Consider the following 27686-nt stretch of genomic DNA (forward strand, 5'->3'; position numbering starts at 1 on the left):
GGGGAGCTGTCACACAGACAGCTCTCTCCAGCGACCGACGATCAGGGGAACGACTTCGGCATCGTTGAAACTGTCTTCAACGATGCCGAAGTCCCCCTGCAGCACCTGGGTAACCAGGGTAAACATCGGGTTACTAAGTGCAGGGCCGTGCTTAGTAACCCGATATTTACCCTGGTTACCAATGTAAAAGTAAAAAAAAAAACAGTACATACTCACCTTCTGATGTCTGTCACGTCCCCCGGTGTCCGCGCTGCTGCTCAGAGCTTCCTTCACTGAATGTGTCAGGGCCGGCAGAGCACAGCGGTGACGTCACCGCTGTGCTCGGCTTTACGGCCGGCACTGACACATTCAGTGCAGGAAGCTCTGAGCAGCAGCGCGGACGCCGGGGGACGTGACAGACATCAGAAGGTGAGTATGTACTGTTTTTTTTTTTACTTTTACAATGGTAACCAGGGTAAATTTTTACCCTGGTTACCATTGTAAAACATTGCTGGCATCGTTGCTTTTGCTGTCAAACACGACGATACACACCGACCTAACGACAAAATAAGGTGCTGGCCTTCTAGCTCCGACCAACGATATCACAGCGGGATCCAGATTGCTGCTGCCTGTCAAACACAACGATATCGCGATCCAGGACGCTGCAACGTCACGGATCGTTGTCGTTCTCGTTGGAAAGTTGTTCAGTGTGAAGGTACCTTAAGCCTATCATGTGTGATTACACTGTGTGCAGAATTATTAGGCAAGTTGTATTTTAGAGGATTATTTTTATTATTGATCAACAACTACTGTATGTTCTCAATCAACCCAAAAGACTCATAAATATCAAAGCTTAATATTTTTGGAAGTTGGAGTGTTTTTTTTTTAAGATTTGGATATCTGTTTGTGCAGAATTATTAGGCAACTTAATAAAAAACAAATATACAGTATTAACATCTCATTTGTTTATTTTCACCAGGTAAACCAATATAACTGCACATAATATAGAAATAAACATTTCTGACATGCAAAAACAAAATCCCCAAAAAATTAGTGACTAATATAGCCCCCTTTCTTTATAATGACACTCAGCAGCCTTCCATCCATAGATTCTGTCAGTTGCTAGATATGTTTACGACCAACATCGCGTGCAGCAGCCACCACAGCCTCCCAGACACTGTTCCGAGAGGTGTACTGTTTTCCCTCCCTGTAGATCTCACATTTTATGAGGGACCACATGTTCTCTATGGGGTTCAGATCAGGTGAACAAGGGGGTCATGTCATTATTTTTTCTTCTTTGAGAACTTTACTGGCCAGCCACGCTGTGGAGTAGTTGGAGGCATGTGATGGAGCATTGTCCTGCATGAAAATCATGTTTTTCTTGAACGATACAAACTTTTTCCTGTACCACTGCTTGAAGAAGTTGTCTTCCAGAAACTGGCAGTAGGTCTGGGAGTTGATCTTCACTCCATCCTCAACCCGAAAAGGTCCCACAAGTTCATCTTTGATGATACCAGCCCATACCAGTACCCCACCTCCACCTTGCTGGCGTCTGAGTCGGAGTGGAGCTCTCTGCCCTTTACTGATCCAGCCTCTGGCCCATCCATCTGGCCCATCAAGAGTCACTCTCATTTCATCAATCCATAAAACCTTTGAAAAGTCAGTCTTAAGATATTTCTTGGCCCAGTCTTGACGTTTTATCCTATGTTTCTTGTTCAAAAGTGGTCGTTTTTCAGCCTTCCTTACCTTGGCCATGTCCCTGAGTATCGCAGACCTTGTGCTTTTTGTTACTCCAGTAACGTTGCAGCTCTGAAATATGGCAAAACTGGTGGCAAATGGCATCTTGGCAGCTTCACGCTTGATTTTACTCAATTCATGGGCAGTTATTTTGCGCCTTTTTGGCCCAACACGTTTCTTGCGACCCTGTTGGCTATTGGCCATGAAAAGCTTGATTGTTCGATGATCAAGCTTCAAAAGTTTGGCAATTTCAAGACTGCTGCATCCCTCTGCAAGACATCTCACAATTTTGGACTTTTCAGAGCCCGTAAAATCTCTCTTCTGACCCATTTTCCCAAAAGAAAGGAAGTTGCCTTATAATTAAGCACACCTTATATAGGGTGTTGATGTTATTAGACAACACCCCTCCTCATTACAGAGATGCAAATCACCTGATTTACTTAATTGGTAGTTGGCTCTCATGCCTGAACAGCTTGGAGTAGGACAACATGTATAAAAAGTATCATGTGATCAAAAATACAATAATTCTGCATGCAGTGTATGTGTGCTGAGCTTCTGTATCGCCTATCATGTGATAATACCTGCTGAGCTTCTGTTTCTAACCCTATCATGTGTGATACTGTCTGCTGAGCTTCTGTATCTAAGCCTATCATGTGTGATTCTGTGTGCTGAGCTTCTATAAGCGTATCATGTGATAATGTCTGCTGGGCTTCTGCATCTAAGCCTATCATGTGTGATTCTGTGTGCTGAGCTTCTGTATCTAAGCCTATCATGTGTGATTCTGTGTGCTGAGCTTCTGTATCTAAGCCTATCATGTGTGATACTATCTGTGGAGCCATGTTTCTAAACCTATAATATATGAAACTGCTGAGCTGTGTATCTAAGCCGGTTATGTGTTATACTGTCTAGTGAGCCATGTAAGTAAGCAAATCATGTATGATATGGTCTGTTGAGCTGTGTATCTAAGCTTTTCATGTGTGATAGTCTGATCAGCCATGTATCTAAGCAGATCATGTATGATACTGTTTTCTAAGGCCTCTTTCACACTTCCATCTTTCATTTTCCGTCATAATGCGTCGTTTTGTGAAAAAAATGGATCCTGCGAATTTGCCCCCAGGATGCGTTTTTTCTCATAGACTTGTATTAGCAACGAATGTCCACACGTTTCGTCTGTCGTGCACTGGATCCGTTGGAATTTGTTGACAAGTCGTCTGGAAAAAACGTACAAAGAAATTTTTTTTTGTCTGCGTCGGAAAAATGTGCCACGATGGATCCTGCGGCATATGTCGTTGTCTAGAATGGAAGCCTATGGACGCAGGATCCGTCCTGGTACGTCATGTGAATCCAGTGCTGGATTCCGTTTTTTTACACTGAGCATGCTCCAAATCAGTATTTAGTAGCCAATTGGCCAGACAGCCCCAAATGTATAAAAACCTGCCATGTGGCTTCATTCCTCAATGTGCCAGCAAGAAGCATACAAGCAAGAAGCCTGCCAGCAACCTGCCTGATGGATAGATGGTCACAATATTTGCTAGAACTCCTTCCATTTCTGCCACTTGCTCTAAACCCTCTCAAAGATGGGGTGTTAAAACACTCAATATATAGGTTTCCATTATTTTCCAGTAGCCAATCACATTTGGGAGCCTCCCATTTGGAGGTATGGAAAACGGATCCGTCAAAAAAACGGATAAGACGGATGTAACGGATCCAGTTTTCCGACAGAACCGTCTAGCGGATCCGTTGAAAAACTGGATCCGTTGCATCCGTTTTACACTATTTTTGATGCATACGTTGCGCCGATGGATTGTGACGGCCACCAGACGACGGAAGTGTGAAAAAGGCCTAAGCCTATCCTATGTGATACTGACTGATTACCGTATATACTCGAGTATAAGCCGAGATTTTCAGCCCAAATTTTTGGGCTGAAAGGGCCCCTCTCGGCTTATACTCGAGTCATGATCGGTGGTGGGGTCTGCGGGTGAGGGGGAGAGGGCGCTGAGGCATACTCACCTAGTCCCGGCGCTCCTGTCGCTCCCCCTGCCCGTCCCACGGTCTCCGGGTGCCGCAGCTCTTCCCCTGAGCGGTCACGTGGGACCGCTCATTAGAGAAATGAATAGGCTGCTCCACCTCCCATAGGGGCGGAGCCACATAATTCATTTCTCTAATCAGCGATGCCGGTGACCGCTGATAGAGGAAGAGGCTGCAGCACCGAAGACAGGCAGGGGGAAGGAGCGGGATGCCGGGAGCAGGTAAGTATCGCATATTCACCTGTCCGCGTTCCACACGCCGGGAGCCGCGCCATCTTCCCGGCGTCTCTCCGCTCTGACTGTGCAGGTCAGAGGGCGCGATGACGCATATAGTGTGCGCGGCGCCCTCTGCCTGATCAGTCAGTGCAGAGAGACGCCGAGAAGATGGCGCCGAGGAGCTGCGGCAAGACAGGTGAGTATGTGTTTTATTATTTTATTGCAGCAGCACAGCTATGGGGCAATAATGGACGGTGCAGAGCACTATATGGCACAGCTATGGGGCAATAACGGTGCAGAGCACTATATGGCACAGCTATGGGGCAACGGTGCAGAGCACTATATGGCACAGCTATGGGGCAATAACGGTGCAGAGCACTATATGGCACAGCTATGGGGCAATAACGGTGCAGAGCACTATATGGCACAGCTATGGGGCAATAACGGTGCAGAGCACTATATGGCACAGCTATGGGGCAATGGTGCAGAGCACTATATGGCACAGCTATGGGGCAATAACGGTGCAGAGCACTATATGGCACAGCTATGGGGCAATGGTGCAGAGCACTATATGGCACAGCTATGGGGCAACGGTGCAGAGCACTATATGGCACAGCTATGGGGCAATAACGGTGCAGAGCACTATATGGCACAGCTATGGGGCAATAATGGTGCAGAGCACTGTATGGCACAGCTATGGGGCAATGGTGCAGAGCACTATATGGCACAGCTATGGGGCAATAACGGTGCAGAGCACTATATGGCACAGCTATGGGGCAACGGTGCAGAGCACTATATGGCACAGCTATGGGGCAACGGTGCAGAGCACTATATATATGGCACAGCTATGGGGCAACGGTGCAGAGCACTATATATATGGCACAGCTATGGGGCAACGGTGCAGAGCACTATATATATGGCACAGCTATGGGGCAACGGTGCAGAGCTCTATATATATGGCACAGCTATGGGGCAACGGTGCAGAGCATTGTATATATGGCACAGCTTTATGTGGAGCATCTATGGGGCCATAATGAACGGTGCAGAGCATTATATGTGGCACAGCTTTATGTTGAGCATCTATGGGGCCATAATGAACGGTATGGAGTATCTATTTTTAATTTTGAAATTCACCGGTACCTGCTGCATTTTCCACCCTAGGCTTATACTCGAGTCAATAAGTTTTCCCAGTTTTTTGTGGCAAAATTAGGGGGGTCGGCTTATACTCGGGTCGGCTTATACTCGAGTATATACGGTACTTTTTGTTTCTGAGCCTGTCATGTGTAATACCGTGTGCTGGTGTATCTAAGCTAATCCTGTGTGATGTTGATGTCAGCTGAGTATCTGTGTCTAAGCCTCTCATATATACAGTGGGTATGGAAAGTATTCAGATCCCTTTAAATTTTTCACCCTTTGTTTCATTGCAGCTACAGTTAGGTCCATATATATTTGGACAGAGACAACATTTTTCTAATTTTGATTATAGACATTACCACAATGAATTTTAAACAAAACAATTCAGATGCAGTTGAAGTTCAGACTTTCAGCTTTCATTTGAGGGTATCCACATTAAAATTGGATGAAGATTTTAGGAGTTTCAGCTCCTTAACATGTGCCACCCTGTTTTTAAAGGGACCAAAAGTAATTGGACAGATTCAATCATTAAAAATAAAATGTTAATTTTTAGTACTTGGTTGAAAACCCTTTGTTGGCAATAACTGCCGGAAGTCTTGAACTCATGGACATCACCAGACGCTGTGTTTCCTCCTTTTTGATGCTCTGCCAGGCCTTCACTGCGGTGGTTTTCAGTTGCTGTTTGTTTGTGGGCCTTTCTGTCTGAAGTTTAGTCTTTAACAAGTGAAATGCATGCTCAATTGGGTTGAGATCAGGTGACTGACTTGGCCATTCAAGAATATTCTACGTCTTTGCTTTAATAAACTCCTGGGTTGCTTTGGCTTTATGTTCTGGGTCATTGTCCATCTGTAGTATGAAACGACAACCAATCAGTTTGGCTGCATTTGGCTGGATCTGAGCACACAGTATGGCTCTGGATACCTCAGAATTCATTCGGCTGCTTCTGTCCTGTGTCACATCATCAATAAACACTAGTGACCCAGTGCGACTGGCAGCCATGCATGCCCAAGCCATCACACTGCCTCCGCCGTGTTTTACAGATGATGTGGTATGCTTTGGATCATGAGCTGTACCACGCCTTTGCCATACTTTTCTCTTTCCATCATTCTGGTAGAGGTTGATCTTGGTTTCATCTGTCCAAAGAATGTTCTTCCTGAACTGTGCTGGCTTTTTTAGATGTTTTTTAGCAAAGTCCAGTCTAGCCTTTTTATTCTTGATGCTTATGAGCGGCTTGCACCGTGCAGTGAACCCTCTGTATTTACTTTCATGCAGTCTTCTCTTTATGGTAGATTTGGATATTGATGCGCCTACCTCCTGGAGAGTGTTGTTCACTTGGTTGGCTGTTGTGAAGGGGTTTCTCTTCACCATGGAGATTATTCTGCGATCATCCACCACTGTTGTCTTCCGTGGGCGCCCAGGTCTTTTTGCATTGATGAGTTCACCAGTGCTTTCTTTCTTTCTCAGGATGTACCAAACTGTAGATTTTGCCACTCCTAATATGGTAGCAATTTCTCGGATGGGTTTTTTCTGTTTTCACAGCTTAAGGATGGCTTGTTTCACCTGCACGGAGAGCTCCTTTGACCGCATGTTTACTTCACAGCAAAACCTTCCAAATGCAAGCACCACACCTCAAATCAACTCCAGGCCTTTTATCTGCTTAATTGAGAATTACATAACAAAGGGATTGCCCACAACTGTCCATGAAATAGCCTTGGAGTCAATTGTCCAATTACTTTTGGTCCCTTTAAAAACAGGGTGGCACATGTTAAAGAGCTGAAACGCCTAAACCCTTCATCCAATTTTAATGTGGATACCCTCAAATGAAAGCTGAAAGTCTGAACTTCACCTGCATCTGAATTGTTTTGCTTAAAATTCATTGTGGTAATGTCTATAACCAAAATTAGAAAAATGTTGTCTCTGTCCAAATATATATGGACCTAACTGTATTTGGTAAATTCAAAAAAGTTCATTTTGACTGGAAAAAAAGAACAGAACTGTAGAATTTTTGGCAAATTTATTAAAAAAGAAAAACTGAAATATCACATGGTCATAAGTATTCATACCCTTTGCTCAGTATTGAGTAGAAGCACCGTTTTGAGCTAGTACAGCCATGAGTATTCTTGGGAATGATGCAACAAGTTTTTCACACCTGGATTTGGAGATCCTCTGCCATTCTTCCTTGCAGATCCTCTCCATGTTTCCTTCAATGACAACCAGTCATCCTGTCCCTGCAGCTGAAAGACACCCCCATATCATGATGCTGCCACCACCATGTTTCACTGTTGGGATTGTATTGGACAGGTGATGAGCAGTGACTGGTTTTCTCCACAAATACCGCTTAGAATTATCACCAAAAAGGTCTATTTTCCTCTCATCAGACCAGAGACACTTATTTCTCATAGTCTGGGAGTCCTTCATGTGTTTTTTACGAAACTATGCTGGCTTTCATATGTCTTGCACTGAGGAGAGGCTTCCGTCGGGCCACTCTGCCACAAAGGCCCGACTGGTGGAGGGCTGCAGTGATAGTTGATTTTGTGGAACTTTCTCCCATTTCCCTACTGCATCTCTGGAGCTCAGCCACAGTGATCTCCAAGGCTCTTCTCCCACGATTGCTCAGTTTGGCTGGACGGCCAGGTCTAGGAAGACTTCTGGTGGTCCCAAACTTCCTCCATTTAAGGATTATGGAGGCCACTGTGCTCTTAGGAACCTTGAGTACTGCAGAAATTATGTTGTAACCTTGGCCAGATCTGTGCCTTGCCACAATTCTGTCTCTGAGCTCCTTGGTCAGTTCCTTCGACCTCATGATTCTCATTTGGTCTGACATGCACTGTGAGCTGTGAGGTCTTATATAGACAGGTGTGTGCCTTTCCAAATCAAGTCCTATCAGCTGGACTCCAATGAAGGAGTAGAACCAGCTCAAGGAGGATCACAAGGAAATGGACAGCATGTGACTTAAATATGAGTGTCTGAGCAAAGGGTCTGAATACTTATGACCATGTGATATTTCAGTTTTTCTTTTTTAATAAATATGCAAAAATTTCTACATTTCTGTTTGTGGTGCAGAGTGTACATTAATGTGAAAAAATGAACTTTTTTTAATTTACCAAATGGCTGCAATGAAAGAGAGTGAAAAATTTAAAGGGGTCTGAATACGTTCTGTACCCACTGTAATACTGTCTTGTTGTTACTGTATCTGAACCTGGCTTGTGTGATTCTGTCTGTTGAGCTGTTGTATCTGAGCCTGCCTTGTGTGATACTGTCTGCTGAGCTGTTGTATCCAAGGTGTGCAGGGTACATACAGGTAACCTATGGGCTCTTACCTTCCATCAGGAACTGGGAAAACTGTAGTTGGCGCTCACCTGGTTTATTGGTTCAATGAAGCGAATGAAGATCTAGAGATTGTAACAACGGATGAAGAGGAAGGAAAAGTGGGTGACCGGCAGGTGCTCATGTATTGTGGCCCCTCCAATAAGTCTGTGGACGTCGTAGCCGGTAAGTTAGGCGCTTATATGTTGCCTAATTCACCAGACAAGGGCAACTACCCCATGTTCCAAATTATTATGCAAATGACATTTTTCTTGGATTTTCCTAAATGGTCGGTGCAAATGACAGTCAGTCTAATAAAAGTCATCACCCGTTAGATTATACATCAAATTTTATTGAAGAAACCTCCCAATGATAACAGTATAATCTCCAAAATGAATAAAACCTCAAAATGCTCTGTTCCAAATTATTAGGCACAGTAGAATTTCTAAACATTTGATATGTTTTAAAGAACTGAGAATGCTCATTTGTTGAATTTGCAGCATTAGGAGGTCACATTCCCTGAAGAAAAAAGCTATTTAACTCCAAAACCTCCTAACAGGCCAAGTTACATGTTACCATAGGAACCCTTCTTTGACGTCACCTTCTCAATTTTTCATCCATTGATCTTGTGAGTTTTTGGATAGTTTCTGCTTGTATTTCTTTGCATGAAGTCAGAATAGCCTCCCAGACCTGCTGTTGTGATGTGAACTGCCTCCCACCCTCATAGATCTTTTGCTTGATGATACTCCAAAGGTTCTCTATAGGGTTGAGGTCAGGCGAAGATGGTGGCCACACCATGAGTTTATCTCCTTTTATGCCCATAGCAGCCAAAGACTCAGAGGTATTCTTTGCAGCATGAGATGGTGCATTGTCATGCATGAAGATGATTTTGCTCCTGAAGGCACATTTCTGCTTTTTATACCATGGAAGAAAGTAGTCAGTCAGAAACTCTATAAACTTTGCAGAGGTCATTTTCACACCCTCAGGAACCTTAAAGGGCCCTACCAGCTGGTTCCCCATGATTCCGGCCCAAAACATGACTCCTCCACCTCCATGCTGACGTCGCAGCCTTGTTGGGACATGGTGGCTATCCACAAACCATCCACTACTCCATCCATCTGGACCATCCAGGGTTGCTCGACACTCATCAGTAAACAAGACTGTTTGAAAATTAGTCTTCATGTATGTCTGGGCCCACTGCAACCATTTCTGCTTGTGAACACTGTTTAGGGGTGGCCAGATAGTAGGTTTATGCACCACAGCAAGCCTTTGAAGGATCCTCCACCTTGAGGTTCGAGGAACTCCAGGGTCACCAGCAGCTTCAAATAACTGCTGCTTTGTAATGGTATTTTGACAGCTGCTCTCTTAATCCAATGAATTTGTCTGGCAGAAACCTTCCTCATTATGCCTTTATCTGCATGAACTTTGTCTGTGCCCGGTTCAGCCACAAATCTCTTTTAACAGTACGATGATCACTCTTATTTTTTCGTGAAATATCTAATGTTTTCATGCCGTCCAAGGCATTGCACTATTTAACGCTTTTCAGCAGCAGAGAGATCCTTTTTATTTCCCTTATTGCTTGAAACCTGTGGCCTGCTTAATAATGTGGAACATCATTTTTAAGTAGTTTTTCTTTAATTAGAATCACGTGGAAAACTAATTATCACATGTGTTTAAGATTGACTTCAGGGATTCATTGAGCCCTGAGACACAATACCATCCACGAGTTTATTTGAAAAACAAAACAATTAAATCTTTATGACACTTAAATCCAATTTGCATAATAATTTGGAACACAGTGTATGGGCAATGCTTCATTTTAGCACAAGTGTGAACATCTGGACATGGGGTCAGGACTGAGGTGACAGAACTGGACAATCCTCATATTGGTCTTATTCTTTCTAGAAAAGCTCCTCCCACTTCGTAACAAACTCCGCCTACTGCGTATATATAGTGAGCAAATGGAGCTGTCTGAATTTCCTTACCCCGGGAGCAACCTCAGAGTATCCGGATACCTCAGGGAGGGCAAACCACTGGAAGGTCTCAGGTAATGCACTCCTAGACTTCTAGTCATTGTACAGGCAGATGATAGGAGGAGTAGTCCCATACAGTACTAAGTGCATGTTGTCTCTCACAGATCAATCACTTTGCATCATCGGATCCGCCAGCCCTTAAATCCGTATTCCAAGCAAATTCAAGAAATGGATGCACAAATTCAGAGAGGAGATGAGATATCACTGGAAAACGTGGCTAAGTAAGGAGGAAGGGGAGGCCTCGTCACCTGGGTCTTGTCCCCTCTCTTCTCACCTGTCTGTATCTCCTCTCCCCCTGCACTCACCTGTCTGTATCTCCTCTCCCCTGCACTCCTGTCTGTATCTCCTCTCACCTGTCTGTATCTCCTCTCCCCTGCACTCACCTGTCTGTATCTCCTCTCCCCTGCACTCACCTGTTTGTATCTCCTCTCACCTGTCTGTATCTCCTCTCCCCTGCACTCACCTGTCTGTATCTCCTCTCCCCTGCACTCACCTGTCTGTATCTCCTCTCTCCCTGCACTCACCTGTCTGTATCTCCTCTCCCCCGGCACTCACCTGTCTGCATCTCCTCTCCCCTTGCTCTCACCTGTCAGTATCTCCTCTCTCCCTGCACTCACATGTCTGTATCTCCTCTCCCCCTGCACTCACCTATCTGTATCTCCTCTCCCCTTGCTCTCACCTGTCTGTATCTCCTCTCTCCCTGCACTCACCTGTCTGTATCTCCTCTCCCCCTGCACTCACCTGCCTGTATCTCCTCTCTCCCTGAACCCACCTATCTGTATCTCCTCTCCCCCTGCACTCACCTGTCTGTATCTCCTCTCCCCTTGCTCTCACCTGTCAGTATCTCCTCTCTCCCTGCACTCACCTATCTGTATCTCCTCTCCCCCTGTACTCACCTGTCTGTATATCCTCTTCCCTTGCTCTTACCTGTCAGTATCTCCTCTCCCCTTGCACTCACCTATCTGTATCTCCTCTCCCCTTGCACTCACCTGTCTGTATCTACTCTCCCCCTGCACTCACCTGTCTGTATCTCCTCAGTAGTCACCTGCCCATAACTCCTCCCCTCAGTAGTAACCTGCCCATCACTCCTCCCCTCAGTAGTCATCTGCCCATCACTCCTCCCCTCAGTAATCACCTGCCCTCACTCCTCCCCTCAGTAGGCACCTGCCCATCACGCCTCCCCTCAGTAGCCACATGCCCCTCATTCCTCCCCTCAGTAGGCACATGCCCCTCACTCCTCCAATCAGTAGGCACATGCCCCTCACTCCTCCCCTCAATAGACACCTGCCCATCACACCTCCCCTCAGTAGGCACATGCCCCTCACTCCTCCCCTCAGTAGGCACATGCCCTCACTCCTCCCCTCAGTAGACACCTGCCCATCATGCCTCCCCTCAGTGGGCACATGCCCCTCACTCCTCCCCTCAGTAGGCACATGCCCTCACTCCTCCCCTCAGTAGGCACCTGCCCATCATGCCTCCCCTCAGTAGGCACCTGCCCCTCACTCCTCCCCTCAGTAGGCACCTGCCCATCACTCCTCTCCTTTTAACTCATCTGTATTTTCTGAAATAGGTACAAAAAATTACTGGGCGATGCTCGAAAATGGGAACTTGAACACCACGACATCATTCTGTGCACCTGCGTTACCTCATCCAGCAAAACCCTGACAAATTTGCCAGTGTCTCAGATTATTATAGATGAGAGTGCGATGTGCACGGAGCCAGAGACGCTGGTTCCCATTGTCAGCCACAAGAATGCACAATCCGTAAGTGAGCCTATAGCTGCTGCCCATCATTTTCCGAGCCTTATGGTGTGACTGTCACTCATAGACTTTCTCTACCACAGATTGTTCTGATTGGAGATCACCGCCAGCTGCGGCCCGTGATCAAGAATGAAGTTTGCCGTACTTTGAAAATGGATCGTTCACTGTTTGAGAGATACCAGGAGAGGGCGCTGTTGCTGGACACACAGTACCGCATGGTGAGTGGCTTTTACCTACCATAGAGGCGGATCTCACTACTGCGAAACAGCGCAGTGTTATAAATTTACCTGTAGACACCACTACTGGGTGTTCACTACAAGCAGAGTTCTACTGGTCTCTGTACCAGCTGCCAAAATTAGAATAACATGTCTGTTCTCAGAACACCACCTTGTCCAAATGAGTGTCTGCTCAATTTAATTGAATCAGAGTTGTAGCAAGCAAAGGGGATGGCTGCCCCAGGCTACACACTTAGAGGGGCCCACTAGCAAATTGGCGAACTGATGCTCGAGCAGATCACTCAATACTTCATTGTGATGGCTCTGGGCCCCACCTCATCTGTGACACAGCTAAGGATCCCGCCTCCTCAATGGCATGGCGCAGAGCCTCCTCGGTGGCACCTTTCAGGGTCCTGCCTCCTCAGTGGCACTGTTCAGGGCCCTGCCTCCTTGGTGGCACCACTCAGAGCCCCACCTCATCTGTGGAGCAACAAAGGGCCCCACCTCCTCGGTGGAATGGCTCAGGGCCTCCTTTGCGGCGCCGGCACAGGAGGTGAGTATAGGCTTTATTATTTTATTGGTGCCAAGCATTTAGATGAAGAAGGGGTTGTCATACTAGTGGACAACTCCTTTAATAGATTTTAGCCGCTGAAGCCTTGAGCAAGACGGACATTATAAGTAGCGGATTGTAATAAAGCTCATGTCTCCTGCTTTCTCTCTGTCTCCAGCATTCGGATATCTGTGAATTCCCGTCCAATCAGTTCTACGATGGTCGCTTGCGCACTTCAACCTCAATCACACTACAGCCCAGTCTATTCTACTACCAAAACTACTGCTGCCCCCTGCTGTTTGGGAAGGTGTTTGGACAAGAGCAGAGTCTGACAGTGACCAGTGAAGAAGGGAATATTAACTCAAAAGCAAACACTAAGGAGGCTGAGCAGGCGGTATGTATACATCGCCCCCTGTCCCTTTACTTCGCTGCCTAAAGTGGCCGTCCTGTAGCTACCACTATCGTATATAGCCCATATACTATAAAACTGCTTCTTAACAGGTCTGTGCAATATAATGGTGACCTGAATGGAGTAAAAAGGATTATTCCCAGGGCTATTTAATTTCTAATCCATAATTTGGTATTTACTAGGCTCATACTCGCACAGTTAAATTATAGAATTTGTTCTGACTTTAGCCACCACTAGGGGCAGGAGTGGGGTTCAATTGTTTAACAGGTTTCCCTATTCGTGTTAGGAAACCATGCCCATTTAATTGCCATGACCCTTTTGGTAGCCACACGTATTTTCAAGCACATTTTCCTCAACCAGAAAATACAAGTAACAGTAACGAAAAGTAAAGGTGCTTTACCCTCTTTACCCCACCTCATAGTCTCATTGCCGCCTGTCAAGTATACGCTGTTCCAGTGAAACTGTCAATCACTTACTATAGTGAATAGTATTAAAGGGGTTTTCTACAAGTTTTTAAAATTGGTACCAAAGGAACCCTGCTCAAATTGGAAAGGGTGACCTCCTGTCCACCTGTCACCTCAACTGTCTGCTACACCTAATATTTCACCTCAGAAGCTAGAAGACAAATATGCACAAAATAACATCACACTGTGATCAGACCATATATTATCACTATACCAAATAATACCACATACAGGGAACAAATACCGCCACACCATGACTACATATTACCACCACATAGTGACCAGATATTACAATACTGATCATTAATAAAAACCACAATAGTAATAACACTAATATTACTATCAGTGCCATTATATGTAAATGCTCTGTATATAGTGTAAGTGTACAGGTAATAAATACAGTGATCACTAGTGACATTATACACAGGAGCTCTGTATATAGTGTACAGGAAATACAGTGATCACTAGTGACATTATACACAGGAGTTTTGAATATAGTGTCAGTGTACAGGTAATATAGTGATCACCAGTGACATTATACAGAGGAGTTCTGCATATAGTGTCAGTGTACAGGTAATATAGTGATCACCAGTGACATTATACACAGGAGCTCTGTATATAGTGTAAATGTACAGGTATTAAATACAGTAATCACTAGTGACATTATACACTAGAGCTCTGTATATAGTATATAGTGTATAGTGTACAGGTAAAACTGATCACAAGTGACATTATGCACAGGAGCGCTGTATACACTATATAGTGTACAGGTAATACAGTGATCATTGGTGACATTATACACAGGAGCTCTGTATATAGTGTACAGGTAATAAAGTGATCACTAGTTACATTATACACAGGAGCTCTATATATAGTGTACAGGTAATACAGTGATCACCAGTGACATTATACACTAGAGCTCTATATATAGAGTACAGTGTACAGGTAATGCCGTAATCTCCGGTGAAATTATACACAGGAGCTCTGTATATAGTGTATAGGTAATACAATAATCACTGGTGACATTATACAAAGGAGTTCTGTATATAGTATACAAGTGTGAACTGGAGTGTTCTATATACTGTATAGTGTAAGTAATATTACAGTCATGAAGGTTGTCTCTTTCTTCTCTTTTTATTGTTTATATGTAATTTCACTTACTTTGAACATATGAGTTGCGTTATAAGTTTTTGCATCTTTTTAGCGTCTCGCTTTTCCACTCTACTGAGTACGTTTTTGAATCTATCTAGCGTTCCGGTTTTACGTACATTTTGGGACGCTGCGGCGTTCTGTTTTTCGAGCGAGTCTGTTTTCATCACTAAGAAAATGGCTGTAGCCATGGGCTTTTAATTGGGAGCTGGTGGTGCGCATGCCCGGTGTCGTCCATCGTAGCCATCTTCTCGTGGACCTATCACTTACAAGTGGGGAGTGTTACACTCCTTGTGTTTAGAAGGTGGAGCTCCGCCTCTCACACACGCCCCACTGTGATGGCCTTACTGGATGATGCACTCTGGACACCACTGCGCATGCGCCGATTTCACCGGTTCTACTTCCAGGTTTATGATATTTAAGCACAATGAGACACACTATGGATACACCCTGTTGAAAAAGCCACGCGAAACGCGCGTCCGGGGGGACCGAGTGAGGTGGGGAGGCCATACCTGATCCACAATGGGTAAGCAGCGACTATATGTACATATGAAGATGTGATCATGTATTTTGGGCAATTCAGCCATGTGAGTTGGACATAGTGACTGCATTTGGTCATACGTTTTCTCTATACTTTGAATTGATGCTGCCACCCAAAAGGTTTATTTGAGTGCTCCCCCCCTGACTTGGTCATTGCCGCATTTTCTCCTTTATGTGTCTTCTGCTATATGGCTGTATTGACAATACACCCATGTTTTGTATTTTACATATCTGTATTTGTATATGATTGATTACCTAATAAACCTTTTGAATATTGTTTTCTAAATATGTTTGGGTGGACTTTTTTCCTCCGTGTTTTTGTTTATGTATAGTGTAAGTGTACAGTGACACGTCTAGTTGAAGTAATTTATCTTCACTTTTCTTCTTCATCTTGCGCAGAAGGCTATCACTTCTTCATCTATAGCTGATCGTTTCTTGGACATATTCCCCACTTCCCCCCCCCCCCCCGACTTCAACACTTCACTAGAAGGAAGAAAAAAAAGCAACATAGTGAAGCCCTGCACACTAACAGGACATCCCTCCTCCCCCATTGAAAACAGTATCCTCAAAAGTAAAATATATTATAGCAGTGATAATATCCCTTAATTGGCCCCTACCGTAATTATGTCCCCCACTTGCCACCATAAACCAATTATGTAATGTTCCTCATTCTGGCCTCTATACAGTAAATATGTCACCCATCTTGGCTTATTCCTGTAGTAATGTCCCCCATCCTATAACAATGTCCCCTTTGTGGACCCATCCTGTAATAATATCCCCCATCCTGGGCCCCTTCCTGTAATAATTTCGCCATCATGGGCTCTTCCTGTAATATCCCTCATCCTGGGACCCTTGCTGTAATAATGTCCTCATCCTGGGCTTTTCCTGTAATGTCCCTCATCCTGGGCCTCTTCCTGTAATAATGTCCCCATCTTGGGCTCTTCATGTAATGTCCCTAATCCTGAGCCTCTATATAATAAAGTTCCTCATCCTGGTCCCCACGTGTCCCCAATATTGCCGGCTATCTGTAGCAAAAAAAAAAAAAAGATTCTTCTTTCCTGTCCTCGGGCTTGTGGCGTCCTCTTTCTGCTCCATATACAGTGTGGACGGGCTGGAGCATGGCAGTGCCATCATATGCTGGTGACTTTGCACCGACGTCAGCTGCCAGCCTCTGATAGGCTGGTGGATATTTTAACTGTTTTCTCAATTACGTTTTCAGGTGCGTTTGGCAAAACTTCTGGTCAGTCGGTCTGTTTCTGCTAAAGACATCGTTATCCTGACCCCTTACAATGCCCAGGTGGCATTGGTCACAAAGAAACTGCAAGAACAGGGACTGAGGGAGGTCACCGCCTGCACCATCATGAAGAGCCAAGGTTACTATTAGCCCATTATATGGATATTACGGTATATTAGCGGTGTCTTACAGCAGTATTACATATACCTTTCCTCCACCTGCAGGGAGTGAGTGGCGATATGTCATCTTTTCCACCGTTCGTACGACTTCGGCTGAAGAGTACGATTCTCGACCTACGTACAGTTGGCTGCGGCAATATCTTGGTTTTCTTTCAGACCCAAACCAGATAAATGTGGCACTTACAAGAGCAAAGGAGGGACTGTGTGTCCTAGGTACGGAGAATGCATACATGGCGGAGCACATCACCAATCACAGTATACAAAGCAGAGCACGTCACCGATCACACAGCATACATGGCGGAGCACGTCACCAATCACACAGTATACAGAGCAGCGCACGTCACCAATCACACAGTATACAGAGCAGAGCACGTCACCGATCGCACAATATACAGAGCAGAGCACATCACCGATCACACAGTATACAGAGCAGAGCACGTCACCGATCGCACAGTATACACAGCAGAGCACGTCACTGATCGCACAATATACAGAGCAGAGCACGTCACCGATCGCACAGTATACAGAGCAGAGCACGTCACCGATCACACAGTATACAGAGCAGAGCACGTCACCGATCACACAGCATACATGGCGGAGCACGTCACCAATCACACAGTATACAGAGCAGAGCACATCACCAATCACAGTATACAGAGCAGAGCACATCACTGATCGCACAGTATACAGAGCACAGCACGTCACCGATCACACAGTATACAGAGCAGAGCACGTCACCGATCACACAGTATACAGAGCAGAGCACGTCACCGACCACACAGTATACAGAGCGGAGCACGTCACCGACCACACAGCATACAGAGCAGAGCACGTCACCGACCACACAGTATACAGAGCGGAGCACGTCACCGATCACACAGTATACAGAGCAGAGCACTTCACCGATCACACAGTATACAGAGCAGAGCACAGCACGTCACCGACCACACAGTATACAGAGCAGAGCACGTCACCGACCACACAGTATACAGAGCGGAGCACGTCACCGATCACACAGTATACAGAGCGGAGCACGTCACCGATCACACAGTATACAGAGCGGAGCACGTCACCGACCACACAGTATACAGAGCGGAGCACGTCACCGATCACACAGTATACAGAGCGGAGCACGTCACCGATCACACAGTATACAAAGCAGAGCACGTCACCGACCACACAGCATACAGAGCGGAGCACGTCACCGATCACACAGTATACAGAGCAGAGCACTTCACCGATCACACAGTATACAGAGCAGAGCACGTCACCGACCACACAGCATACAGAGCGGAGCACGTCACCGATCACACAGTATACAGAGCAGAGCACTTCACCGATCACACAGTATACAGAGCAGAGCACGTCACCGATCGCACAATATACAGAGCAGAGCACATCACCGATCACACAGTATACAGAGCAGAGCACGTCACCGATCGCACAGTATACACAGCAGAGCACGTCACTGATCGCACAATATACAGAGCAGAGCACGTCACCGATCGCACAGTATACAGAGCAGAGCACGTCACCGATCACACAGTATACAGAGCAGAGCACGTCACCGATCACACAGCATACATGGCGGAGCACGTCACCGATCACACAGTATACAGAGCAGAGCACATCACCAATCACACAGTATACAGAGCAGAGCACATCACTGATCGCACAGTATACAGAGCACAGCACGTCACCGATCACACAGTATACAGAGCAGCGCACGTCACCGATCACACAGTATACACAGCAGAGCACGTCACCGATCGCACAGTATACAGAGCAGAGCACGTCACCGATCCCACAGTATACAGAGCAGAGCACGTCACCGATCGCACAATATACAGAGCAGAGCACGTCACCGATCACACATTATACAGAGCAGAGCACGTCACCGACCACACTGTATACAGAGCGGAGCACGTCACCGATCACACAGTATACAGAGCAGAGCACTTCACCGATCACACAGTATACAGAGCAGAGCACAGCACGTCACCGACCACACAGTATACAGAGCAGAGCACGTCACCGACCACACAGTATACAGAGCGGAGCACGTCACCGATCACACAGTATACAGAGCGGAGCACGTCACCGACCACACAGTATACAGAGCGGAGCACGTCACCGATCACACAGTATACAGAGCGGAGCACGTCACCGATCACACAGTATACAGAGCGGAGCACGTCACCGACCACACAGCATACAGAGCAGAGCACGTCACCGACCACACAGTATACAGAGCGGAGCACGTCACCGATCACACAGTATACAGAGCAGAGCACTTCACCGATCACACAGTATACAGAGCAGAGCACAGCACGTCACCGACCACACAGTATACAGAGCAGAGCACGTCACCGACCACACAGTATACAGAGCGGAGCACGTCACCGATCACACAGTATACAGAGCGGAGCACGTCACCGATCACACAGTATACAGAGCGGAGCACGTCACCGACCACACAGTATACAGAGCGGAGCATGTCACCGATCACACAGTATACAGAGCGGAGCACGTCACCGATCACACAGTATACAGAGCGGAGCACGTCACCGATCACACAGTATATAGAGCGGAGCACGTCACCGACCACACAGTATACAGAGCGGAGCACGTCACCGATCACACAGTATACAGAGCGGAGCACGTCACCGACCACACAGTATACAGAGCGGAGCACGTCACCGATCACACAGTATACAGAGCGGAGCACGTCACCGATCACACAGTATACAGAGCGGAGCACGTCACCGACCACACAGCATACAGAGCGGAGCACGTCACCGATCACACAGTATACAGAGCAGAGCACTTCACCGATCACACAGTATACAGAGCAGAGCACGTCACCGACCACACAGCATACAGAGCGGAGCACGTCACCGATCACACAGTATACAGAGCAGAGCACTTCACCGATCACACAGTATACAGAGCAGAGCACAGCACATCACCGACCACACAGTATACAGAGCGGAGCACGTCACCAATCACACAGTATACAGAGCGGAGCACGTCACCGATCACACAGTATATAGAGCGGAGCACGTCACCGACCACACAGTATACAGAGCGGAGCACGTCACCGATCACACAGTATACAGAGCGGAGCACGTCACCGATCACACAGTATACAGAGCGGAGCACGTCACCGACCACACAGCATACAGAGCGGAGCACGTCACCGATCACACAGTATACAGAGCGGAGCATGTCACCGATCACACAGTATACAGAGCAGAGCACTTCACCGATCACACAGTATACAGAGCAGAGCACAGCACGTCACCGACCACACAGTATACAGAGCAGAGCACGTCACCGACCACACAGTATACAGAGCGGAGCACGTCACCGATCACACAGTATACAGAGCGGAGCACGTCACCGACCACACAGTATACAGAGCGGAGCACGTCACCGACCACACAGTATACAGAGCAGAGCACGTCACCGATCACACAGTATACAGAGCGGAGCACGTCACCGATCACACAGTATACAGAGCGGAGCACGTCACCGATCACACAGTATATAGAGCGGAGCACGTCACCGACCACACAGTATACAGAGCGGAGCACGTCACCGATCACACAGTATACAGAGCAGAGCACGTCACCGACCACACAGCATACAGAGCAGAGCACGTCACCGACCACACAGCATACAGAGCAGAGCACGTCACCGACCACACAGTATACAGAGCAGAGCACGTCACCGATCACACAGTATACAGAGCAGAGCACGTCACCGATCACACAGTATACAGAGCAGAGCACGTCACCGACCACACTGTATACAGAGCGGAGCACGTCACCGACCACACAGTATACAGAGCGGAGCACGTCACCGACCACACAGTATACAGAGCAGAGCACGTCACCGACCACACTGTATACAGAGCGGAGCACGTCACCGACCACACTGTATACAGAGCGGAGCACGTCACCGACCACACAGCATACAGAGCAGAGCACGTCACCGACCACACAGTATACAGAGCAGAGCACGTCACCGATCACACAGTATACAGAGCAGAGCACGTCACCGATCACACAGTATACAGAGCAGAGCACGTCACCGACCACACTGTATACAGAGCGGAGCACGTCACCGACCACACAGTATACAGAGCGGAGCACGTCACCGACCACACAGTATACAGAGCGGAGCACGTCACCGACCACACAGTATACAGAGCGGAGCACGTCACCGATCACACAGTATACAGAGCGGAGCACGTCACCGACCACACAGTATACAGAGCGGAGCACGTCACCGATCACACAGTATACAGAGCGGAGCACGTCACCGACCACACAGTATACAGAGCGGAGCACGTCACCGATCACACAGTATACAGAGCGGAGCACATCACCGACCACACAGTATACAGAGCGGAGCACGTCACCGATCACACAGTATACAGGGCAGAGCACTTCACCGATCACACAGTATACAGAGCAGAGCACAGCACGTCACCGATCACACAGTATACAGAGCAGAGCACGTCACCGACCACACAGTATACAGAACGGAGCACGTCACCGACCACACAGTATACAGAGCGGAGCACGTCACCGACCACACAGTATACAGAGCGGAGCACGTCACCGACCACACTGTATACAGAGCAGAGCACGTCATCGACCACACAGTATACAGAGCGGAGCACGTCACCGATCACACAGTATACAAAGCGGAGCACGTCACCGATCACACAGTATACAGAGCAGAGCACGTCACCGACCACACTGTATACAGAGCAGAGCACGTCACCGATCACACAGTATACTGTTGTGAATTCCGTTCTCGGGCTCCCTCCTCTGGTCATGAGTGGTACTGTGTGAGTTTGTTCTTGGGCTCCCTCTGTGGCCTTTAGCGATATGGCTGGTCTGTGGCTGGGCTCAGCTGCTTCATTTCCTGCTTTGCTGTTCCTATTTAACTCACCTGGACCTTCACTTGTGGCCTGCTGTCGTTGTATTCAGTCCTGATTCTGATCACTCCTGGATCTTCCTTGTGACCTGTCTCCTACTGGAGAAGCTAAGTCTTGCTTGTTCATTTTGCTCATTATTTCCTTGAAAACGTTTCTCAGTATATGATGAGTTCAGTCCAGCTTGCTTTAATGTGATTTTTCGCTTGCTGGTTAGTTCTGGGGTGCAGAGTGCGCCCCTCACATCGTGAGTCGGTGTGGGGGTTCTTGTATTCTCTGCGTGGTTTGTTTTTGATAGTTTTTGTACTGACCGCACAGATTCCTAGCTATCTTCTGTCTGTCTAGTGTTAGCGGGCCTCATTTGCTAAACCTGTTTCATTTCTACGTTTGTACTTTCCCCTTATCTCACCGTTATTATTTGTGGGGGGCTGTCTAAAACTTTGGGGTTATTTCTCTGAGGCAAGTGAGGTCTTTGCTTTCTCTCTAGGGGTAGCCAGTTTCTTAGGCTGTGAAGAGGCGTCTAGGTTTTTAGGTAACGCTCCACGGCTGCCTTTAGTGTGTGTGGATAGGATCAGGATTGCGGTCAGTATAGCTTCCACATCCCCAGAACTTGTCCTAATATTCTGGTTTACAGGTCAGGTCAGTTTTGTGATCCTACCACCGGATCATAACAGTATACAGAGCAGAGCACGTCACCGATCACACAGTATACAAAGCAGAGCACGTCACCGACCACACAGTATACAGAGCAGAGCACGTCACCGACCACACTCTATACAGAGCAGAGCACGTCACCGATCACACAGTATACAGAGCGGAGCACGTCACCGATCACACAGTATACAGAGCGGAGCACGTCACCGATCACACAGTATACAGAGCAGAGCACGTCACCGATCACACAGTATACAGAGCAGAGCACGTCACCGACCACACTGTATACAGAGCAGAGCACGTCACCGATCACACTGTATACAGAGCGAAGCACGTCACCGACCACACAGTATACAGAGCGGAGCACGTCACCGATCACACAGTATACAGAGCGGAGCACGTCACCGATCACACAGTATACAGAGCACGTCACCGATCACACAGTATACAGAGCAGAGCACGTCACCGACCACACAGTATACAGAGCGGAGCACGTCACCGATCACACAGTATACAGAACGGAGCACGTCACCGACCACACAGTATACAGAGCGGAGCACGTCACCGACCACACAGTATACAGAGCGGAGCCCGTCACCGATCACACAGTATACAGAGCAGAGCACGTCACCGATCACACAGTATACAGAGCAGAGCACATCACCGATCACACAGTATACAGAGCAGAGCACGTCACCGATCACACAGTATACAGAGCGGAGCACGTCACCGATCACACAGCATACAGAGCAGAGCACAGCACGTCACCGATCACACAGTATACAGAGCAGAGCAAGTCACCGATCACACAGTATACAGAGCAGAGCACGTCACCAATCACAGTATACAGAGCAGAGCACGTCACCGATCACACAGTATACAGAGCAGAGCACGTCACCGATCACACAGTATACAGAGCAGAGCACGTCACCAACCACACTGTATACAGAGCAGAGCACGTCACCGATCACACAGTATACAGAGCGGAGCACGTCACCGATCACACAGTATACAGAGCGGAGCACGTCACCGATCACACAGTATACAGAGCAGAGCACGTCACCGATCACACAGTATACAGAGCAGAGCACGTCACCGATCACACAGTATACAGAGCAGAGCACGTCACCGACCACACTGTATACAGAGCAGAGCACGTCACCGATCACACTGTATACAGAGCGAAGCACGTCACCGACCACACAGTATACAGAGCGGAGCACGTCACCGATCACACAGTATACAGAGCGGAGCACGTCACCGATCACACAGTATACAGAGCACGTCACCGATCACACAGTATACAGAGCAGAGCACGTCACCGACCACACAGTATACAGAGCGGAGCACGTCACCGATCACACAGTATACAGAACGGAGCACGTCACCGACCACACAGTATACAGAGCGGAGCACGTCACCGACCACACAGTATACAGAGCGGAGCCCGTCACCGATCACACAGTATACAGAGCAGAGCACGTCACCGATCACACAGTATACAGAGCAGAGCACGTCACCGATCACACAGTATACAGAGCAGAGCACGTCACCGATCACACAGTATACAGAGCGGAGCACGTCACCGATCACACAGCATACAGAGCAGAGCACAGCACGTCACCGATCACACAGTATACAGAGCAGAGCAAGTCACCGATCACACAGTATACAGAGCAGAGCACGTCACCAATCACAGTATACAGAGCAGAGCACGTCACCGATCACACAGTATACAGAGCAGAGCACGTCACCGATCACACAGTATACAGAGCAGAGCACGTCACCGACCACACTGTATACAGAGCGGAGCACGTCACCGACCACACTGTATACAGAGCAGAGCACGTCACCGATCACACAGTATACAGAGCGGAGCACGTCACCGATCACACAGTATACAGAGCAGAGCACGTCACCGATCGCACAATATACAGAGCAGAGCACGTCACCGATCACACAGTATACAGAGCAGAGCACGTCACCGACCACACTGTATACAGAGCAGAGCACGTCACCGACCACACAGTATACAGAGCAGAGCACGTCACCGATCACACAGTATACAGAGCGGAGCACGTCACCGATCACACAGTATACAGAGCAGAGCACGTCACCGATCACACAGTATACAGAGCAGAGCACGTCACCGATCACGCAGTATACAGAGCAGAGCACATCTTATATTTCTTTGCCTTTTAATCATTATTGCATGCTTTATCTCTGCAGGAAATCCTCTCCTACTGAGATGTTCTCGCCTCTGGGATCAGCTGCTGCAGCACTACAGTCAGAACGCGGTAGTTGTAGATTGTACTGACATCAATGTTCGAGCTCCGCGACGTCGCTGAGAGTCTCCGGAAGGGTTGAGAGCACAATCACCAACCAGGTGTCATCACTTTAGAAATGAACTAATGTGTCTCAGGTGTAAATATTCCAGAAATAGTGGAACGTTCTTTAGTAGCCCACAGGCTGATGTAACTGCTTCCTCAAAATTCTATTAATGGAACATTCCTGTGGGGGCAGACAGGGGAATAACTATAGGGGGCTTCAGTGATAAACTTTATACATGTAACTCAGTGCAGGCACTGATAGCATGAAATGGAGTGATATGTGCTGCTACTCTGTGGTCATACATGGAACTGCAGGTTTTAAATTATTAATTTTTTTTTTTTTTTTACATTTTCTGACTTTTTTTGGTACTGGGGTCAGATATTAACAGCCATCTGTACCCTCCACTCCCCCACCATTCATTGTATTCATGTGTGGACCAGCAGAATGGGGGTGAATGAAGCACTTTTCAGATTTGGACCAAAAAATTATGTTGTTACCAGCAGTGAGTCGTCTCCTTACAGTTTTCGAAACTTTTTTATTCTTGTGTAAATATTCCATTACCCAATGATCACCAGTGTATTCAGGATCTGTACATATCTAGCATTAGATTGCTAGCTCCTCAGGTAAACACTGATATTTGCTGACTGCCTTCCCTCTTTTTTTAAGATTTTTATCTATTTATGAACAAATTTTATACATTTTAAAACTACTAAGATTTTAATGTTTTATTGTCCTTTTAGGATGGGGTAAGGAATAGATCTAAAGGAAAAATCCAAACAAAAATGGTACATGTTGACATGTCTGGTGTAGGGTCCGAGGCATGGGGGATACCATGCCACAAGGTGTTCTTTAATCACGTGTCATGCTCTGCCCCCTTGTGGCCTGCAGTAGGCATAACACTGTGTTTGGACAGGTGTGTTCATTTAAGATTTTCTGAGCTCTTTCTGTTTGCGGACAGAGCTATGGTGGTATAAATACATTGTCAGTGGGATTTTTTTAATCTTTTTAATTTATATTTTATAAATTGGAACAATGTTTGTAATTTTAACTAGAATCAAAAGATGAATTGTGAAATAAATGCCCATTAGCTGCAATATATGTTGTCATTTGATCAGTATCATCACTGAAATGTGCCGCCTTATTTCTCACCTAAATATATAACCATATAGTCCCTGCGATTACATCCTCTGCAAGGAAAAGGAAAATGTATAGTCTTAATTAAAAATATCCTATTGTTTTGTGTATACAGTTCTCATGTAGATCTGTGTGTTGCTAAGGTTGCAGACTATAAAAAAACCCTACGGGGCTAATTCATCAAAGTTTTTACACCAGAAAAGTGGTGTAAAAGCTTTGAAAATTTGCACATTTTTTGCGCCAACTGGGAAAATTTGGCAACTTTTGGCTTCTTCATGCCAGTTTGAATAAGCTCTGGGGCAGGGAGGAGTTTGGGCATGCCCACGTCCGCCTGTCAAATTAATCAAAGGTGTCAGCATTTTGTACACCATAAATCCTACTCCAGTGTCTGACTAGAGTATCATTTCTAGAGCAGGTCACGGAAAAGAATTTGGCGCCGTGTACTTTAGCAAGGCTGGTGTAGTGCGAGTGTGCTCTGTGCCAGTCTTGAATCCACCCCAATGTATCACCACACCTTATGGCCTCGAATCATCAATACCGACAATTTTCTTTCCGCTCTTAATGAGGGGGCATTTTGAAGTTAGATGCTCCTGATTCATGAAGATGTGCATTCCTTTTAATATTTCAGAAGCGTCTGGCGAGTGGTGTGAGCTCCATGCACCATGCCAGAAATTATACTCTAGTCCCTGACCGGAGTAAGATCTCTAGCATAGGAAATGCCACAGCTCGCCATGAATTAGACAAGCCACAGCATCACACCCGCTCCGCACCTCAACTCTGCCCAATTTGGTGACAGTGCGAGAAACTGGCATAAAAACGCCAAAAGTTGCAATTTTTGTTACGTAACTCCCGAGTTGCGCAAAAATGTTGTGACTTTTCCTGACTGTTACTACTTAGGTTTAGGAGCTGTAGCCACATAATCTACAGCAAATAGCTGCACTGACGTACAGGTAACACCCTGCTGTAACTGGATTTTAGGCTAATCTTGGCCATTTAACCCTTCAGTTGCCCACTGTTATGGGTTGTCAGTCAGCCAGTGACCTAATAATGGCCCGCAGGACAGCCAAGTACATGGGGGCCGTGATGTCTTCACTGAGCCAAGATGTCAATCTGCACCAAGAACTCAGAAGAAAACTTCAAATGCTGATTAAACAAGAACCAAAATGTGGATTTTTTTTCACCATATCAATTTAATTAGCACAATTTAGCAATGTAAAGACATGGTGCTGTTATACTGACAGGTTCTCTTTAAAATGTAATTTAATTCTTTATTTAACCCCTTCTTGATGTGTGACAGCTGAGCCTGTACCATGCCTGGCATATGCTGGCCGTGTTACACAGCCAGCATCTATCTTTAACAGCAGCGACCAAAGCTAGCTCTGTTCACTGCTGCTTAACAATTTCAGGCTACTTTCACACTAGCGTCGTGCACTGCACGACGTTGCAGCGCAGCGACGCATAGTGTGGAAGCGCCGCACAACGGGGGCAGCGGATGCTGTTTTACATCGCATCCACAGCCCCATTGTGAGGTGCGGGGGCGGGGAAAAGACGCTATCGACGCACAAAAAAACGTTACATGTAACTTTTTTTGTGCCGACGGTCCGACGCAACAGTCGCACTGCGTCGCTAATTCAAGTCTATGGAGAAAAAGCGCATCCTGCAAGCAATTTTGCAGGATGCGTTTTTT

The 27686-nt window shown here is 46.8% G+C and overlaps 1 protein-coding gene across 2 annotated transcripts in view; it reads left to right on the forward strand.

Moving 5' to 3' along the window:
- HELZ2 (helicase with zinc finger 2) overlaps nt 1–25959 on the forward strand; it is a 43516-nt gene extending 17557 nt beyond the window's left edge. For both annotated transcript variants that reach the window (XM_077253015.1, XM_077253014.1), the window contains exons 12-20: nt 8424–8585; nt 10305–10446; nt 10537–10653; nt 12003–12195; nt 12276–12410; nt 13136–13351; nt 16739–16892; nt 16978–17145; nt 24764–25959. In XM_077253015.1, the coding sequence (XP_077109130.1) occupies nt 8424–8585; nt 10305–10446; nt 10537–10653; nt 12003–12195; nt 12276–12410; nt 13136–13351; nt 16739–16892; nt 16978–17145; nt 24764–24882 (1406 nt within the window). In that variant the 3' untranslated portion in view covers nt 24883–25959. The remainder of the gene's footprint in view (nt 1–8423; nt 8586–10304; nt 10447–10536; nt 10654–12002; nt 12196–12275; nt 12411–13135; nt 13352–16738; nt 16893–16977; nt 17146–24763) is intronic.
- The last annotated feature ends 1727 nt before the right edge of the window (nt 25960–27686 follow it).

This window comes from Ranitomeya variabilis, chromosome 4 (assembly GCF_051348905.1).
Source record: "Ranitomeya variabilis isolate aRanVar5 chromosome 4, aRanVar5.hap1, whole genome shotgun sequence".
Taxonomy (NCBI): Eukaryota; Metazoa; Chordata; class Amphibia; order Anura; family Dendrobatidae; genus Ranitomeya; species Ranitomeya variabilis.